Here is a 19681-nt window from a genome sequence, read left to right on the forward strand (position 1 = left end):
ACTTCAGTTTAAATCTAATGTAAGGTCCCAAATTCCCAACTTGAGCAGAGCAGGAGTAATTTCTTACTTAGTATGGAGTTTCAGTTTCCTGTTCTTCTGATAGTCTATAGTACCTAACTCCAAACCATATTCTTATTTTTCAGAATTTTTCTCAAGGTAGATTTGGTGGGATGCTTTCCTTTAATTATATTGGGTTTTCATTTTTTCTTGTATTTATTCCTTGAAAGAGATAACTTAGAAGTGTTTCTTTCTGAAGAACTTATCATAAAAACCCAGTATTAAGTGATTACATTCTGATTCTCAGCCTCTCTTACGTGTATTTGCTGGTGTATATATATGCCAGATCTATATACACAAGAATATATGTAGTAATACTAGAAAATATTCTCTTTTCTCACATATGAAAAAATCAGTCATTTGCCTCTGCAGATATACCACAAATATGCTTATACTGGCTTTATTCATTCATTCGTTTATTTTTAAGAGGTACAAGGGATTGAACCCAGGATCTCGTACATAGGAAGCAGGTGCTCAACCACTGGGCTACAGCCGCTTCCCAATTATTGGTTTTAAATTGCCAGTCTAATGGTATATTTCATGAGGTGAAATGAGACTGGTTTGGTTAATGGTCAAAAATGTTATTTAATAGTCTCTGCAGTTTTTCATCTATGCTGAAGCATGGCTTGCTGCTGTTTTTTGCATGTTACAATCATTTTACAAAATCTCAAGTTTATTTTTCAGTCATTGGTTGAGTTCTTTTTGTGTTCTCTTAATTCAAGTCACATTCCATATACCTAATATTTTATTTTAACCTTTTGATTTGTATATTTCTTTGAGTAGTCATCTTCTGAGTTGTCTTATCCTCAGAGGCATTTTCTTTCTTTTGAACTGTTTCTTTGCTCATTCCTTCAGATATTTGCTGAATAATCCTGTGTTCAGAATCAGCTGCATTGCTTGCTCCATCCTTTTCTACAGAGGGGAAACTTCCTTCCTTCTTAAGAACTGCTCTAGTGTCACGGACTACCTCTCTCTAGCCAGCTCTTTACTTTCATTCTCTTTGGGGCATTGGTTTTTCAGAGTTTGTCAGATACTTCTCTCAAAATCTTTATGAGGTTTCTTTTACTTTTTATCGTTTTTGGTAACTTTTTATTTTGATATAATTTCAAACAGGAAAACTACAAGTAGTACTTATATATCTTATCCAGATTCACCAGTCGTTTATATTTTGCCTTTTTTTCATTTATCATTCTTTTCTGTGTCCTTCCACACACACAGATAGCAATGCCACATTATTTGCATATTATTTTTCTTTTCTAAACCCTCAGAGAGTGAGTTGAAGACTCGTAAACAGTTGTGTGTTTTTCCTAAGGTAATTTTTTTATATAATCACTGTACATTTATAAAAAGCAGGACATTTTACTGATCCACGTAAAATCTGTTACATTATCTAATTTATGGTCCATATTCAAATTTTATCAGTTGTTCCATTATCTTATTTTATAGCTGTTACCTCCCCACCCTCCTCTTCTGTAGCCAGGATCCAGACCGGGATCAAAATATGCCTTTGGTTTTCCTGTCTCTTTTAATCTCCTTAGACTTTCTTGACTTTGATATTTGTGAATAGTATAGACCTGATATTTTATAGATGTCTGTCAGTTTGGGTTTGTCTGATGTTTCTTTGTGATTAGATTCAGTGTTTTTGGCAGGAATGCCACGAAGTAATGTGATCTTCTCAGTGCATCATATCAGAAAGCAAATGAGGTCAGTTTACCCAGTACTTTTTTTTTCTGTATTCAGATATTTATTTAGTTTATCACCTCCATAACTCTCTCTCTCTTTTTTAAACATTTATTTATTTATTTCTCTCTCCTTTACCCCCCACCCTGGTTGTCTGTTCTCTGTGTCTATTCACTGCGTCTTCTTTTGTCTGCTTCGGTTGTTGTCAGCGGCACAGGAATCTCTGTCTCTTTTTGTTGCGTCCAGCTCGTTGTGTCAGCTCTCCGTGTGTGCGGTGCCATTCCTGGGCAGGCTGCACTTTCTTTCGCGCTGGGTGACTCTCCTTATTGGGCGCACTCCTTGTGCTTGGGCCTCCCCTATACGGGGACACCCCTGCGTGGCACAGCACTCCTTGCACGCATGAGCACTGCACATGGGCCAGCTGCACACTGGTCAAGGAGGCCCGGGGTTTGAACCATGGACCTCCCATGTTGTAGGTGGACGCCCTAACCACTGGGCCAAGTCTGCTGCCCCAAAACTCTCTTTATTCCCCTACATTCTTTTTTCTTTTTTTTTTTTAATCCTCCCCCCTGCAGTGTTTGTGCTCGCTGTTTGCTCTCTCTGTCCATTCGCCTTGTGTTTTCTGTGTCTGCTCACTTCTCTTTAGGAGGCACTGAGAACTGAACCTGGGACCTTCCGTGTGGTAGGCAGGAGCTAAATCTCTTGAGCCACATCCACGTCCCAATTCCCCAGTGGTCTTTTTTTTTTCCCTCTAAGATTATTTATTTATTTGTTTGTTTGTTTTTAATCCCCCCCACACACACAGTTTTCTGCTTTTCTGTGTCCATTCACTCCGTGTCCTTCTGTGACCGCTTCTATCCTTATCAGCAGCACCAGAAATCTGTGTTTCTTTTTGTTGTGTCATCTTTTGGTGTCAGCTCTGTGTGTGTGCGGCACCATTCTTGGGCAGGCTGCACATTCTTTCGCGCTGGGCACCTCTCCTTACTGGGCGCACTCCTTGTGCGTGGCGCTCCCCTACACGGGGGACACCCCAGCATGGCACGGCACTCCACTTGTGTGCATCAGCACTGCTCATGGGCCAGCTCCAGACGGGTAAAGGAGACCCGGGGTTTGAACCACGGATGTCCCATGTGGTAGGCGGATGCCCTATCCATTGGGCCAAGTCCACTTCCTCCCAGTAGTCTTGATGTTAAGTTTTCATCACTTGATTAAGATGATATCCATGAGGTTTGTCACTTCAGAGTTTTTTTTTTTAATTATTTCATGGGTTCCTTTTGTTGTTTGGAGTTAAATCAAGATAGTTATTGACTCGATATTGCATATATTTCTATATTCTATGTGCAGCTCGAGATGCTGCTGTGCAGAAGATTGAGACTATTATCAAAGAACAGTTTGCCCTTGAAATGAAGAATAAGGAACATGAAATTGAAGTCATTGACCAGGTATAATCATGAAAAATTGAAAAAATACATACATATGATGACTTAAAGAAAAACTTATTGAGAAAGAGTTCCCCTTTGTTGTTGTTTTAAAAATAGAACCCTCCATTTCTTTGAAATAAAATTACAGCTTTTCTTTTTTCTTTAGTGAAACAATACTGAAGAGTTAATGAAAAAAATCACCTGAAATTCCATCTCCAAAGATAATTCCTTTTTGCTCTTGTGCGCCATATTTTTGGGGACACTTCTCAAGGAATATATGTAGATATACACATAAATATACATTAATATATATATACACACATACCCTTGCACATTCTGTTTTTTGTCATTTATATCTTTTGGCAGGACTTTGGTGGAAAACGTTATTGTGTTTTAGTCTTGGTTGTTAGAGAAGTTGAATTTTTATTTTATTTATTGTTTGCACATCTCTTTTTCATTGCCATTTAATGAGTAATGAGGTAACGTTTGTTTTTAGCGGCTGATTGAGGCAAGAAGGATGATGGATAAACTCCGTGCCTGCATTGTGGCAAACTACTATGCATCTGCAGGTCTTCTAAAAGTTTCTGAGGTAAGTTTTCCTCATATACAGTCATTTTCCAACTACATGTGTTTGTTTTTTCTTACATTAACTTTAAAATTATTTTTGTTTATTTTTTAAAAATTTATTGAAGTATATCACTCACATATAAATATACATAAAAATGTATAATAGTTGTGAACTTACAAAACAAACACATATATATAATACAGGACTCTCAAACTCACCCTAACACCAATAACTTGCATTGTTGTTAAACCTTTTTAACTAATGATTAAAGAGCGTTGTCGAGGAATTGGATTTGGCCCAACAGATAGGGTGTCCGCCTACCACATGGGAGGTCCAAGGTTCAAGCCCAGGGCCTCCTGACCCATGTGATGAGCTGGCCCACATGCAGTGCTGATGCACGCAAGGAGTGCTTTGCCACACAGGGGTGTCCCCCACGTAGGGAAGCCCCATGCCCAAGGAGTGCACCCTGTAAGGAGAGGCGCCTAGCGCGAAAGAAAGTGCAGCCTGCCCGGGAATGGTGCCGCATGCACGGAGAGCTGACGCAAGATGATGCAACAAAAAAAAACAAGACACGGCATCTGGGTGCTGCTGACACAAGCAGACACAGAAGAACACACAGCGAATGGACACAGAACAGACAACTGGTGGTGGGGGCGGGGACAGACAAGGAAAGGGAGAGAAATAAATAAATAAAAAATAAAGAGCATTGTCAAATTATTACTACTAACCAAAGTATTTTCCCCCAACCAACCCTATTATCTTTATATCATTTGTATATGAACATATATAAAAAACTAAGTGTATAGTAAAAGTTGTGAACTTCAAAGCAAACATGCATAACATCATACAGGGGTCCCATACATCAACTCTCCACCACCACCTTCCATTGTCATGAGACGTTTGTTACAGATTATGAAAGAATATTGTCAAAATCTTACTATTTATCATAGTCCTTATCTTATTACATTTGGTGTGTTTTTCCCCCAACCTACCCTACTATTATTTTTTAAGTATATTTTTTATGACAGAAGTTGTAAACTTATAAAACAATCATGCACATGTGCAGAATTCCCAAATAACACCCCTTCATCAACACACCACACTGTGGTGAAACTTTTGTTATAGATAAGATAATGTTATCTGATTGTTACTATGTCCATAGTGTACATTTTCCATACTGCCTCATTATCAACACAGTACATCTTTAGCATATATGGAAGAATATTATATTATTACTGCTAACCACAGTCCATAAGTCACTCCAGCTGTATTTTTACTGTGCTTCTCCACATTCCCAACACCCTGTGATAGTGATGTACATTTGTTCTAGCTCAGAAAGGACACTCCTGCATCTGTACCTTCGACCACAGTTCTCATCCACCTCTTGGTTTACTGTGCTATTCAGTTCCTAGATTATTCTCTAGCATTCTGTCAGCTGGCATTTATATACCTAGACTGCCATTTTCAGCCACATCCCCATTTATAAACTAGCTCTTAACTTCGTGTTACCGTCCACTCTACACATTTCCACGCTTTTACAGTAAAGCTAATTAAAACTTCTACATACATTAAACATCAGGAGCCCATCTCAGTCCTCTTGTCTCCTTTAAGAGTCCACCGCCTACCACCAGGTCTTGAAGCTATTTTCCTACAATTTCTAATAGAAGTTTTATGGTTCATTCTTCCTTTTATTTTTAGGTTTTTGATGCATTTTGAGTTAAATTTTGGATAAGGTATGAGGTAGGGGTCCTCTTTCCTGCTTATGGCTATGGATATCCAGTTCTTTGAGCACCATTTATTGAATGGCCTGTTATGGCCGAGCTGTGTGTGTTTGACAGGCTAGTCAAAAATCACTCGACCATACATGTGAGGGTGTGTTTCTGAACCATAAATTTGGTTCCATTGGCCTATGTATCTGTCATTATGGCAGTACCATGCTGTTTTTACCACTATAGCTAGGTAGTATGATTTAAAGTCTGGAGATGAGGATTTGCTTTTCCTTTTTATGATGTTTCTGGCTAATTGGGACCCTTACCCTTCCAAATAAATTGAATGATTGTGGTTTCCTTTTTTTTTTTTTTTTTTTTTAATGCTGGTGGAATTTTTATTGGAATTGCATTGAATCTTTATGTCAGTTTGAGTAGAATTGACATCTTAATCCAGTCCATGAGCATGGAATGTTCTTCCAGTTACTTAGGGCTTTTTTGATTTCTTTTAACATTGAGTTGCAGTTTTCTGAATAGAAGTGCTTTACATCATCAGTTAAGTTTAGTTGTGACTGAGTTTTATCTGTCATATTTAATTTTCACTACTCTTTTGACACCTTTGTTTACTTTTATTGATATAATCTTCATTTCTAGACTCTGTTCCAGACCTCTCTCTCCTGTCTTTTCCTTGCAGGCTCTAGTACCCCCGTTAGTATTTCCTGAAAATCTGGTCTCTTGCTTAGAAATTCTCTCAGTTTCTGTTTATCTGTGAATACTCAAAACTCACCCTCATTTTTGAAAGACAGTCTTGCTGGATATAAGATTTTTGGCTGTAAGTTTTTCTCTTGTAGTATCTTAAATATATCAGACCACTGTCGTCTTGCCTCCATGGTTTCTGGTGAGAAATCAGCACTTAATCTTACTGGGTATCCCTTAAATGTTATGCATTGCTTTTCTCTTGCTGTTCTCAGAATTCTCTCTTTGTCTTTGGCATTTGACATTCTGATGAGTATATGTCTCAGAGTTGGTCTATTCGGATTTTTTCGGATGGGAGTACGTCATGCTCTTGGATAAGGATGTCTGTGTCCTTCAATAGGGTTGGAAATTTTCTACCATTATTTCTTCAGATGTTCCTTCTGCCCCTTTTCCCTTCTCTTCTTCTGGGACACCCATGACACATAGTTTGCACAGCTTTTGCTGTCATTTAGTTCCCTGAGACCTTGTTCAATTTTTTCCATTCTTCATCTGTTCTTTTGTATGTTCACTTTCAGAGGCCATTTCTTTAAGCTCACTAATCCTTTCTTCTGCCTCCTCAGATCTGCTATTATATGATTCCTATGTTTTCTTAAAATTTCATTTTTTTGCACCTTTCGTTCCCATAAGATCTGCTGTTTTTCTATGTATGCTTTCAAATTCTTTTGTGCTCATCCACTCTCCTAATATCCTTAATCTCTTTAATGATGTCATTGAATTTATTAAGGAGGTTTGTTTGAAATCTATGATTAGTTGTGTCAACTCCTTTATGTCTTCTGGAGGCTTATTTTGTTCCTTTAACTGTGCCGTAGCTTCCTGTTTCTTGGTATGAATTGTAGTTTTTGTTGGTGTCTTGGCATCTGGATTACTAGAGTATTTATTCTGGGAGCAGTTTTTCTCTTTAGTTTAGGGCTTCCTGCCCTTTCTCCCTTGCTGGTTTTGCAGTAGGAGCCAAGGTTGTCATTGGTGCTTTAGGCTCTGGAGGCTCAAGCTGCCCTCATTGCACCAGGGACCAGTGAAGCTTCTCCCAACTTTCTCCTTTGCCCGGAGTAGGGACAGAGTCACAGCTGTGTGGAATAATCCAAGTCATGCAGGCCTAGACTGTAGTTGCCCAGAGAGACTGATGAAGCTTATTGCCCCTTTCTCCCCTACCTGGGGTGGTGATGGAGCTGCAAGTGTGGGCAGCAATCTATGCAGTGTGGGTCCAAGATGACCGCTGTTGCCCTGATAGACTTCCGATTTTCGGTCTGTGTCAGCCAAAGGTACCTGCAGTTAACTGGATAGGCTGGCGCAGGGCCCGCCAGCCTCCTCCCTTCCAGAGGCAGGGCTGAAGCCTAGTCTAGGGCTGCAGACCAATCTGGGTGAAAGAAACCAGTTCCTACCATCACTGTGATTTTTGGTCAGCCGGGCTTCCCCTCAGGCTGGGGACAGAGTCGAAATTGTGGCTACTGGCTAGTGGCCTGTCTTCCAACTTGGGCTAACTCCAAGTTGGACCCCAGCTGTTCCCAGGGTTAATATCTTAGCCAGCCAAGCCTACCAATCAGTAGCTGAAATTGGCAGCCATCTGTCTCCTCCCCTATTTTAGGGAAATGGAGCTTCCAATTCTAGTTGCAGATTAGCTCCTGGGGCAGCTCTTGCTGCCAGAATAGGATCATCACCGGCCTCCGCCAAGCTGGTAATTTCCCAGAGAGGCTGGTGCAGTTCCCCGCAGCTTCCTCCCTGTAGGAGGTGGGGCTGGGGCCTAGGCTAGACCTGCAATCTGATCTGGATGCAAAGAAGCCGATACCCACCACCACGGTGATTTTCAGTCTGCCCCACTTCCCCTCATGCCAGGTGCAGAGTTAAGATGGCAGCTGTCAGCCTCTTTCTGACTTGGACAGGCTCAAACTTTAGCCATTCTCAGGATTATACTTTAGCCCGCTAAATTTACTCATCAGTAGCTGAAGTTGGTGCCCAACTGTCTCTTCCTCCCCCATTTTTGGAAAGTGAAGCTTTCAATTCCAGCCGTGGAACAGCTCCTGAGGCAGCTTGTCCCTCAGTGGAGGATGGTCACCAGCCTTCGTCGCATGGAGCGCTCTACTCAAAGTCTTCTCTACATATGGGCAGTCTCCTCCTTCCATTCCTTCAAATATGTTGCAGGATACTCTTCTGACCTCCTGGAGCCCTCAAACAGGTGCTTAAGCTAGCTCCAGAGAGCTCTGGGTGTTTACTAACTTCCCTGCAGCAGGAGCTGATTGAAGGAGCTCCTTACTAAGCTGCCATCTTGCTGCTCCTCCTGTTATATTAACTTTTAGAATTCAAGATACCTAGAATTCCTGGGAGTATACATAGAATTATCAACCATGTTTTCAAACTTAGTCCTTTAATTATATGTTGTATGATTAAGTGCAATCATACATTGGCCTTCTACATTGTCATTAATCTTCAGTAACATATTTTCCCTTTTTACATAATCCTCCTGTTGATTATTAGACTATACTTATCTTTGGGGATGTAAAGATGAAAAAGACCCCATTGTAACTTGCAGTAGGTTTCTCTTCATCGAGTATGGTTAGCTTTGGATAAGGTTATAGCTTAATTTTCCCCTGACCTTTTACTGCTAATGAACTGCAGTTTTGTTTCAGTATTCACCATTTTCAATAGGCCCTGACTTTCCCCCCAAAATTTATTTTGGTAAATTTCTAATAAACCAATAAGCTGACATAAGCATCTGTTAATTTGCAACATTGATTCAGCACTTTTAACATTTTACCATATTTGTTTCATCTATCTTACTCTTATTTTTCTTTAAACCATTTGAAAGTAAATTCCCGGGCCTCATCATGCCTCACCCACATATACTTAAGCATTTATTTCTTAAAGGATATATTCTTTGTGTAATCACAATACCTAAGGAAACAATTGCCTAATATTATCTGATAACCAGTACATATTTAGATCTCCTTTAGATTTCCTAGTTGTCCCCTAAATGTCTTTTTTTGTTGTTGTTAAAATTGTTTAAAAGTTCATTTTAAGGTATTTACCCATCTCCCTGATGGCTCCCTCGTCTCTGTACTCATTGTCTGCTAGCTGTGTCTCCTCATCTTTAGGAAACACTGGAAACCAAACTTGGGCCCTTCCATGTAGAAGGCGGGCGCTCACCTGTTTTTGTCAATCTGCTACCTGCAAATGTCTTTTTTGTTTTATTTTATTATTATTATTTTTTATCCCCCCGTGGCTTGCTTGCTGTCTGCTTTCTGTGTCCATTCGCTGTGCATTCTTCTGTGTCTGCTTGTCTCCCTTTGTTGTGTCATCTTGCTGTGCCAGCTCTCCGTGGGTGTGGGCCATCAGCTTTCCGCGGGTGCGTTCTGTCACCTCTCCGCGGGCGCAGGCCAGCTTGCCTTCATAAGGAAGCTCTGGGATGTGACCCAGGGCCTCCCATATGGTAGATGGGAGCCCAATCGAATGAGCCACAGCTGCTTCCCCGCAAATATGTTTTATAGCTGTTTTTTCTTTGAACCAGGATCCCTTATTTTATGGATTAAATTTGGTTCTTTTGTTTCTCTGGTCTCAGTTTAGTTTAGAACAGTCTTCCTACCTTTTTGTCCCATGATACTTCCTTTTGCATGTACTGGTAATTGAACCTGGGCCCTCGTACATGTGAAGCAGTCACTTAGCCACTGAGCTACACCTCCTCCATGATACTTTTTAAAAAAAAATAGTATTTCATTTATTTATTCTCCCCCCCCCCCGATGGTTCCCTTGTCTAATTGCTCAGTGTTTTTGTTCCTGTTTTTTGCTCGTTTTTTTGTGCTCTGTCTGCTCATTGTGTTTGTTTGTTGTCTGCTCTTTGTTTTTTGCTCATTGTCCATTATTTCTTTAGGAGGGGCCAGGAACCTAACCCAGGTCCTCCCATGTAGGAGGCAGGCATCCAGCTGCTTGAGGCACATCTGTTCCCTGCTCATTTTTTATTGTTTTTTGCTTGTTGTCTGCTCATTGGTTTTTTTGGTTGTTGTTGTTTATTGTCTTCTCGTTGTGTTTGCTTGTTATCTGCTCGGGTTTTTTTGTTTTGTTTTTGTTTTTGTTTTTTGGTCGTCTGCTCATTGTTTTTGTCATTGTCTGTTTGTCTTCTTTTAGGAGACACCGGGGATTGAACCTGGGATCTCCCATATATGGGTGGTGGCACCCAACTGCTTGAGCTACACCCATTCCCTCCTCATAATACTTTTTGAAGAGACCAGGCCACTTTATCTTGTAGAATGTCCGACATTTTGGATTTTTTTCCCTACCTGTGTTATTCTTCCATCCCTTCTGGTTTTCCTATACACAGGAAGTCAGATCCAAAGACTTGGTTGGATTCAGGTTAAATATTTTAGGCAAGAATATTTCATAGGTGATACTCTATACTTCTTGTTGTATCACATCAGGAGGGCCATAATATCAGATTGTTCTGTTAATGACATTAAGTTTGATCTCTTGGTTAATGTGATTACAAGTAGATTGCTTCAATTATAAAGAAACTTCTTCCTAATTTTGTTTCTTATAAACAAAGGAAAAATTAATATCTGGCTCTTTTATACTAGTAATCCATCCAAATTCAGGCTTGGGGATAAAATTGAACTGAGATAGTATTCTAGTTTGACATTTTGATAATTTCAAGTTAACTGTTGTTTTTGTTTTTTCTTTTTTTCTTTAAGTTTTTCAACTAGAATTAGTCTCAGATAATTCTTCTATGCAGTACTAAGGGGAATGCTGGAAGGGCTGGGTTGTGATGGCATACCACTTTGCATCAGTTGCAGTGGTTTTTACAGAGAGTTGCTTGTCATGATGAGGCTTTCATGTTATCTTGTGGAGTTGTAGGGTCCCTGGTAATGGTGTACCCCTGATGTTGTCTTAGAGAAACTAGGGCATTTGTTAGGCAGGCATGATGTTAGACAGGCATTTCTTCTATTGCAGGGGTTTTCATAACATTAGAATCAAACATAGCCTGTTACATGGCTTGCTTTTGATTCAGCAAGATGGTGAATACTAGTAGCTACCTGCCTAACAAAGGACTGTAGCTGCTCTATTTGAAGAGCTGGTTGGTCACTTGATATAATGTTGCTTTGTTTACCATTAGTTGTCTGATCTGTGCTATTTGATGGTCTGATGGAAAGAAATGTATTGAATTTTATCCTCTCTTATATTCTGATGAGTATTTATTCAGGTGTATTTAGGTATGCCTTTGTCTTTTATAATCAGGTACTTAATTATTTTAGTTGGAAGGAAGAAAATACATCTATAGCTCTGAAAACCTTTATTAGTGAAATTCAACAACTTTGTTGCTTTGATTCTGAAATGCTAGTCTCTCCTTTTTTTTCCCACAGTAAAACAATAATAGTCCTTTTTTTTTTTTTTTTAAAGATTTTTATTTATTTCTACCCACCCCCTCATTGTTTGCACTTGCCGTGTCTGTTCATCTTCCTTTTAGGAGGCATCCAGAACTGAACGTGGCACCTCCCATGTGGGAGGGAGGCACCTCATCACCTGAGCCACCTCTGCTCCCTGCTTTGTTGTTCTCTCATTATGTTTTCCTCCTTGTGTCTCTTATTGCATCATCTTGTGTCACCTCACTATACCAGCCCATTGCTTCAGCTTGCTGTCTTGCGTGTTTTCTTTAGGAGGCATTGGGATCTGAACCCAGGACCTCCTATATGGCAGGTGGGAGCTCAATCACTTGAGTCACATCTGCTTCCCTTAATAGTACAATTTTTAAAAGTTAGTCTTCCTTGGAACATAACTATAGCGGATCATGTGCTGTATTTTGTATCCAAGTAACTTGAGGCAGAGAAATACTCCAGGCTTCCATACTGGACTAGAGACAAACTTTGTATGTCAGTATTGATTTAAAATATTCTATTCATGAACTATTGTGATTAGTAATAGAAGAAAATGTGGCATTGGTGTGGAGAAAGTGGCCATGGTAGTTGCTGGGGGTAGGGAGTGGGAGGAAGAGATGCCTGTGGGGGTGTTTTTGGGAGTTGGAGTTGTCCTGGGTGGTGCTGCGGAGACAGTTACCAGACATTGTATGTCCTCCCATGGCCCACTGGGTGGACTGTGGGAGAATGTGGGCTACGGTGTGGACCATTGACCATGAGGTGCAGCGGTGCTCAGAAATGTATTCACCAAATGCAATGAATGTCTCATGATGATGGAGGAGATTGTTGTTATGAGGGGGAGGAATAGGGTGAGGGGGGTGGGGGGGTATATGGGGACCTCATATTTTTTTAATGTAATATTAAAAAAATAAAGACAAAAAATATTCTATACTATATTTTACTCCTAGTTGTGGGTCATTTATATGTATTTATTTTATATTTCTTAACAGGAATATTTTGTTTAGAGCATTTATATGAGTAAATCAATGTGAGACTTATGTTTTAGACTTCAAATCTCGTTCTCCATGTTACTGTAGAATATTTATCTTTATATCTCATCCTCAGAGAACCATTCATCTTTAGCTTTTAGTACTAGAACCTTTAATTATGTATCACTCTCCCATTTTTGTTCTGTTTGTTTATACCATGTTGAGTTTAGACTTCATTTTTATGGGTGTGGGGAGACTTTGAAGGATTTTGAACGTGATTGTGAAGTAAGGGTTTTGGAAAGATCAAAATTTTGCCCACTTTTGGTGCATTTAATGAAGTTTGCTTGCTTTCATTTTTGCAGGGATCAAAGGCATGTGACACAATGGTTTTTAATCATCCTGCTATTAAGAAATTTTTGGAATCGCCATCTAGGTCATCATCTCCTGCCAATCAGAGATCAGAAACACCATCAGCCAATCATTCAGAAAGTGATTCTTTATCCCAACATAATGATTTCTTATCTGACAAAGATAATAACAGCAACATGGATATAGAGGAAAGACTGTCAAACAACATGGAACAGAGACCAAGCCGAAATACTGGAAGGGTAAGTTGGATGGATGAGATGGAGCCATGAGAGATGGAAATCAGTATTAATTGTGCACAAGTTATCTATACACATATTATCTGATTTAACCTTCCTAGAAACATTAGAAAATAATGATTTCTCTTTAAGGATCTGGAAACTCAGCCTCATGAGCTTGCAGTTATATTTGCCCTGAAGTTATCAGAACTGAAAATTAAACCCAAGACTTTCTAATTTTAGAACTCAGGGCTACTTTGCACTTCAGAACTCCTGGGTGCTATTTGTGTAAATGTTAAAGGAACCTCATAGAACTGGCAATGCTGTGACTTTGCTTAGAACCCATTGTCTTTTCACTGTGCTATGCTTATTCTCTCAAGAGCAGTATCTGCTCAGCAGTTTTCTTTGTGAAACTTTGTATTCTGTGATACTTTAGTAGCTGGAGCAAATGTAACACACAATAGAACTGAAAACTATTTGCTGCTCTTTTATCCCACCAATAACCCACTTATTAATTAAGTTCCCATTTCAAACTACTCTGAACTTCATGGTCTAACACTTGGCTGTGGAGTCTATATAGACTCCTTACTGGATTTAGACCAGTGGTTTTTTTCAGTCAGGTATTCTGTGAAAGAGGCAAATTTAGAGATTGTTTTCCAAATACTCACACATTAAGAATATGCTTTCCTTCCCTTGTAAAAGGTCTATTTATTTTTTCTGATTATAAATTCATATGTGTTCATTTTTGAAAATTGGAAAACATGGAAAAAGAATAGAAAAGTCATTAATACTACCACCACCTCCAAATCAGAATTCTTTTTTTTTCTTTTCCTTCCCCTTCCCTTCCCCCACTCTGCTTTTTGCTGTCTATGTTCATTCACTTTGTGCTAACCATGCAGGCACTCGCGTGGGCACTTGGCTTGCCGTGCAGGTGCTCGACGTGCTCCAGGGCACTTGGCTCGCCATATGGGCACTGGCTCGCTGCACAGGCATACTTACTCTTCTTTTTTTCACCAGGAGGTCCCAGGGATCGAACCCGGGTCCTCCCATATGGTAGGCAGAGGCCCTATCACTTCAGCCACAATTGCTTCCCTCAGAATTCTTAACATGTGGATTTACTTACATCTTTACAGTATTGTTTCAGTGTAAATATTTGCATTTTTAAAAAATAAAAACATTTGGGTCATACTGGTCATAGCATTTAGAAACTTCACATCTTTATGTAATATATCCTTATGTTTATGTACCAAACATTTAACACTTATATGTGCAAGCACTTTTCTAAGCACTGTATGTTAGTAACTGCTTTAATCGTATGAGTAGGTACTATTGTCATCCTTATTTTATAAATGAGGGAATTGAGATAGATTATGTACTTGAATTATACATCTAATAAATGGAAGAGCCAGGGTTTGAACCCAGGCAGCCTGTCTTCAAAGTCAAACTCTTCTAAAAAAAACTTTATTTTGAAATGCTTTCAAGTTTAAGGACAGTTAAAAAAGAATCCAAACCCTATGGATAGTAATTAATAGTACAGTTATAATATTCTTTTGTCCGTTATAACAAAGGTACTATGCTAATGTGATGTATTAATAATGGGGCTGGGTATATGGGAACTGCTGTATTTTTAAAATGATTTTTCCATAATCCTTCAGCTTCTCTAAAATAATAATAGTAATACATACCCCATATACAGAACTCTAGCATATCTCTACCCACCCCATCCCCAGATTCCCAGATCTACCAATTCTAACATTTTGCCACATTTGCTGTATCTTATCTATCCATTTCCCAGTCAACTTCATTTTCAGAACATGTGAATGAATATAGGTTGTATACATCATACTTCTTGAATACTTAATATTGCCATGTATTTCTCCTAAGAACAAGGATATTCACTTAGGCAACCACCTTAAGGGCGATTACCAAGTTCAAGAAATTTAGCATTGATAACAAGCATACAGCCTATATTCCAGTTTTTCCCTATGTCTGATAATGTCCCATTGAGCTTTTCCTCCTCCCTTGCTAGATTCATTCCAGGATTATGGATTGCATTTATAGTCATTGTTTCTTTAGTTCTTTTTTTTTTTTAATTGTCGAACATACATGCAACATGTACTTTCCGGTCTCAGCCACTCCCAAGCAGACCATTCAGGGAATTAATCACATTCACAATATTGCAAAAACCCTCACCAATATCCATTACTAAAATTTTCCATCTCAACAAAAAGAAACCATACAACCATTTTGTATTAATTCCCCATTCCCTCTGTACCTGCCCCTGGCAACCTGTACTCCAATTTCTGTCTCTGTGAGCTTGCATATTCTCCGATATTTTCTTTGTAATTACCATGGGGCTATTACACTCTGATTTGCTTTGATACCAACTCAATTTCAGTATACACAAACTATCTTCCTGTACGCCTCTGTCCCCCCATCTTTATGTAGTTCTTGTCACAAATTACATGTTTATTCATTATGAGTCCAAAACTACTTGGACTCATAACATTACATTACATTTAATCCAGTTGCCTTTTAGATTCTATAGGAAATAAAAAGTGGAGTTACCTATCAAATATATAATAATACTGCAATTTAATTTACTCTAGTCATTACCCTCATCCCGGATCTTTATTTCTTCATATGGTTTTGATCTGTTTTCTGCTGTCCTTTCACCTACAGAAGTGTCTCTAGCGTCTTTTTGTAGGACGGTCCTAGTGATGAACTTACTCAACCTTTGTTTATCTATGAATGTTTTAATCTCTCCCTCATTTTTGAAAGACAGTTTTGCTGGATATAGAATTCTTCATTGGCAGATTTGGCTTTCCACACTTTAAAAATGTCATCCTGCTGCCTTCTCTCCTCCATGGTTTTTGTTGAGAAATCAGCACTAATCTTATTGAGGCTCCCTTGTATGTGACAAATTATTTTCCCCTTGTGGCTTTCAGAGTTCTCTCTTTATCTTTGGCATTGGATTATAACATGGTTGGGTATGGGTTTCTTTGGCTTTACCCTGTTTGGAGTTTGTCGGGTGTCTTGGGTGTGTATAGTCGTGCCTTTTGTTAAGTTCTGGGAGATTTTAGCCATCATTTCTTTGAATATTCTCCCTGCTCCTTTCTGTCTTCTTCTGGGGCTCCCACGATGTGTATGTTGGTACACTTCCTAGTATCCCAGAGGTTCCTCAGGCTCTGTTTACTTCTTTCTTTATTTCTTTTGATCCTCAGATTGGATGATTTCAATTTTCTTATCTTCAGGTTCACCTGTTCTCTCTTTTGTTAGCTCCAATTTGGTATTGAACCCCTCTAGGAATTAAAAATTTCTGTTACTGTGGTCTTTACCTTTGTTTGGTTTCTTTTCATAATTTCCATCTCTTTTGATATTCTTTTTTATGTTTATCTATTCTTTTCCTGATTTCCTTTAGTTCTTTGTTCATGTTTTCCTTTAGCTCTTTAAGTATATTTAGGACTATTTAAAAATTTTTATTAAAGTATGTCATTCATAAATATATATAAACAAAATAACTATAGAGTAAAAGTTGTGAACTCACAAAACAAATGTGCATAACATTATACAGGGGTCCCATACATCACACCACTACCAACACCTTGCATTATTGTGAACTGTTTGTTATAAATTTTAAAAGAATATTGTCGAAATATTACTACTTATTATAGTCCATATCTTATATTTGGTGTATTTTCCCCCAACCCACCCTATTATTATTATTTTTTAATATACTTTTATTACAGAAGTTTTGAGCTTACAAAACAATCACACACATGTGTAGAATTCCCATACAATACCCTTCACCTGCATACCACACAGTGGTGGAACATTTGTTACTGATTATGAGATATCATCATCAGACTGTTACCACCAACCATGGTCCATGTTGCACATTTGACACACTTTTTCCATAACCCCTCATTATCAGTACAGTATATATTTGACATTGATGGAAGAATATTGCAGTATTGCTGTTAACCACAGTCCATTGGTCATACCAATTGTATTTTTCCCATGCATTCCCATTACCCTGCAATAGCGATGTATATCTGCTCTAGCTCATAAAAGGACACTCTTGCATTTGTGTCATCAGCCTCAGTTCTCATCCACATCTGGGTTCTCTGTGTTATAAAGTCCCTAGATGATTCTCTAGCTTTCTTTCACTTGACATACATACCCCTAGACTGCCCTTTTCAGCCACAATCCCATTATAAACCAGCTGCTCCTCACTATAATGTGTTACCATCAGTTCTATCCATTTCCACACTTTTACAGTCAAGTTAATGACATTAAGCATCAGTAGTTATTTAGGACCATTTTTTGAAACTCTTTGTCTGTGTGTCCCAAGTCAGGTCCTCCTCTTTAATAGTTTCTAATGCTTTAATCTTCTCCTCTGCCTAGGCCATTGCTTCCTGTTTCTTTGTATGTTTTGTAGTATTTGTTGAAATCTGGACATTTTGATATTTTAATGTAGAACTTAAACCTGAGGTGTCAGTTCCTTAATCTTGTATCCAGCTAGTGTTAGGATAGAGCTTTATCTATTTTAACAAAAATAAAGAGAAGGAAAAAAGAAGAAAATACCTTTCTCAGCCTTTGCATATTAATCTGTGCAAATGTTCTCTTTTCAGGGCTTTATCCATAAAAAGAGTTTTGAGAATAGTTCTAGAGTGTAGGGGGCTCCCTGATCCCTTCTGTTCATACCTCTTGTCTTGGACCTGCATGTGTGACAAGAACTACATAAAGATGGGGGGACAGAGAGTTCTGAATGCCCCCTCTTCCCTAGCAGTTTCCTCACTGCCCTAGGCACTGCTCTGTGAGTTGTACAACTGTCAGTCATTTACCCCAGGCAGCATGACTTGATACCTCTCCCATAGTACTTCTCTGAGCTGCCATCTACACACAGGGTAAGTTATGGGATGGTGAGTCCCTCAGGCCACCACCAGGCAGATTGGGCCTGGCATTTATGCTTCCAGTATGTGCCGGATGGTTACAGAATGCAGTTTTCTAATCATTGTGTTTATATTGCTTTTCATAGAAAATTTCTGTACAGATGGTTGCAAAGAAAGCAAATTCCTTTGAGCTCTATTCTCATCTTTCTCAGAGGTGACTCTTTTGATAGTTTCTTGTGTATATTTGCACAAACTCTTGGCATGTACAAAGATGATGTATATGACTATTAAAATATGCACACAGATATATAGTATACAGACTTACATGAGTTAATGCAGTATTTTTAGTAAAATTATTCTTTCATTCCTTGAAAAGGTACTGCAAAGACAGAATGCTATGATTTTTAAAATATCTTAGTTATTTTGGTTATATCTTTTATGATTTTGTGGTTTCTGGCCTATTAAAAATTGTCCAATTTAAATTGAAAATAAATATTGATTTTGATTTTTTTCAGGACATTTCTAGTATTACTGGCTCTCATAAAACAGATCAGCGGAATACCGATCTCACAGGAGATGAGACTTCACGACTTTTTGTAAAGAAAACAATAGTAGTGGGCAATGTGTCCAAGTGAGTATAAAATGGAATTGTTTCTTTTTAATCATCCCTTTGTGCTAAGGCTTTGGCATAAATACTCTTATTAGCAAAGTATTACGGTACTCAAGATGCCTTAGGGCTTAGTTATTTCAATTTCCCAAGCTCTTATTAGTTATTTTAGAAATGAACCATAATCCAAGGACTGTGGTAGGTTAGCCTCTCTCATTAGTAGGCAAAGTCAGTATTTGGATGTAGGTCTTCTGTATTTCATTTGGGTATTATTTCCTCTATGTGGCCTCTCTGTACAATGCTATCTGTCTTGCTTGTCTTGCTACACAGATAATACATATGGGGAAGATGTGTACTCTTAAAATGTCACTGCAGAAGAGGCTATAAACATACTTTGCTTAAGAAACAGAACTTTATAATATTCTTTCTTACAGTTTCATTTGTAATTTGTAAAAAATTTGGATTATTAGATGTTTGAAGCCATTAGGAGTGGTAAATTCTCAGGTACTGCTCTTAAATATTAATTTTCAAAACTTCATTTTTTTTCCTCCAAGTTTACAATCTTATGCCTTCTGTTTTTGTTTTGTTTTTTTCTTTTCTTTTGTTAATTGGCATTACCAGAGCTGAAATCATTTTCCTCTGCCTTGGAGCCAGTTTACTGCTCTTTGTTGGAAGTAGAAGGTTTTAAGTGTGCTGGGTTTGTTTGGACTCCCTCAAAACCTCATTTTAGGGCTTTTTTTTTTTTTTTTAAGTGGCTCTATAAAGCAAGCCAAAGGGGCATGAATCTAACAAGTCATTGGGACATGTGAACAAGGTAGATAAATTTGGTGTGCTTATGGCTCAGTGTGTCTGTCAATCTTTGATTTAGAATAAAATAGAGTTTGGGAAAAATTTCTGAAACATGACCTTTTAAGCAAATGTATTTTATCAAGCATATCAGTGTGTGTAAAGTTTAAGAACTTTTTACTTCTTCTGGCCTTTGTCTCTCCTATCCTTGGGGACCTTAGCTAATTCCTAAAAATATTTTTTGGTTGCCCAAACTGAAATGTTTTGAATTTGCAGTGAAAAGTTGTGGAGCAGGTCAT

The 19681-nt window shown here is 38.5% G+C and overlaps 1 protein-coding gene across 9 annotated transcripts in view; it reads left to right on the top strand.

Moving 5' to 3' along the window:
• Positions 1–19681, top strand: part of YEATS2 (YEATS domain containing 2) — a 144330-nt gene that overhangs the window by 16893 nt on the left and 107756 nt on the right. For 6 of the 9 annotated variants that reach the window (XR_009185499.2, XM_058295419.2, XM_058295420.1 and 3 more), the window contains exons 3-6: positions 3082–3179; positions 3655–3747; positions 12873–13118; positions 18505–18620. Coding sequence is in view for 8 of the 9 variants with exons in the window: in XM_058295419.2 (XP_058151402.1) it covers positions 3082–3179; positions 3655–3747; positions 12873–13118; positions 18505–18620 (553 nt within the window). In the remaining variant the exon portion in view is untranslated. The remainder of the gene's footprint in view (positions 1–3081; positions 3180–3654; positions 3748–12872; positions 13119–18504; positions 18621–19681) is intronic. The other 3 variants (XM_071214653.1, XM_071214655.1, XM_071214654.1) reach the window with 1 other exon arrangement.

Source organism: Dasypus novemcinctus, chromosome 4 (genome assembly GCF_030445035.2).
Source record: "Dasypus novemcinctus isolate mDasNov1 chromosome 4, mDasNov1.1.hap2, whole genome shotgun sequence".
NCBI classification, from domain to species: Eukaryota; Metazoa; Chordata; class Mammalia; order Cingulata; family Dasypodidae; genus Dasypus; species Dasypus novemcinctus.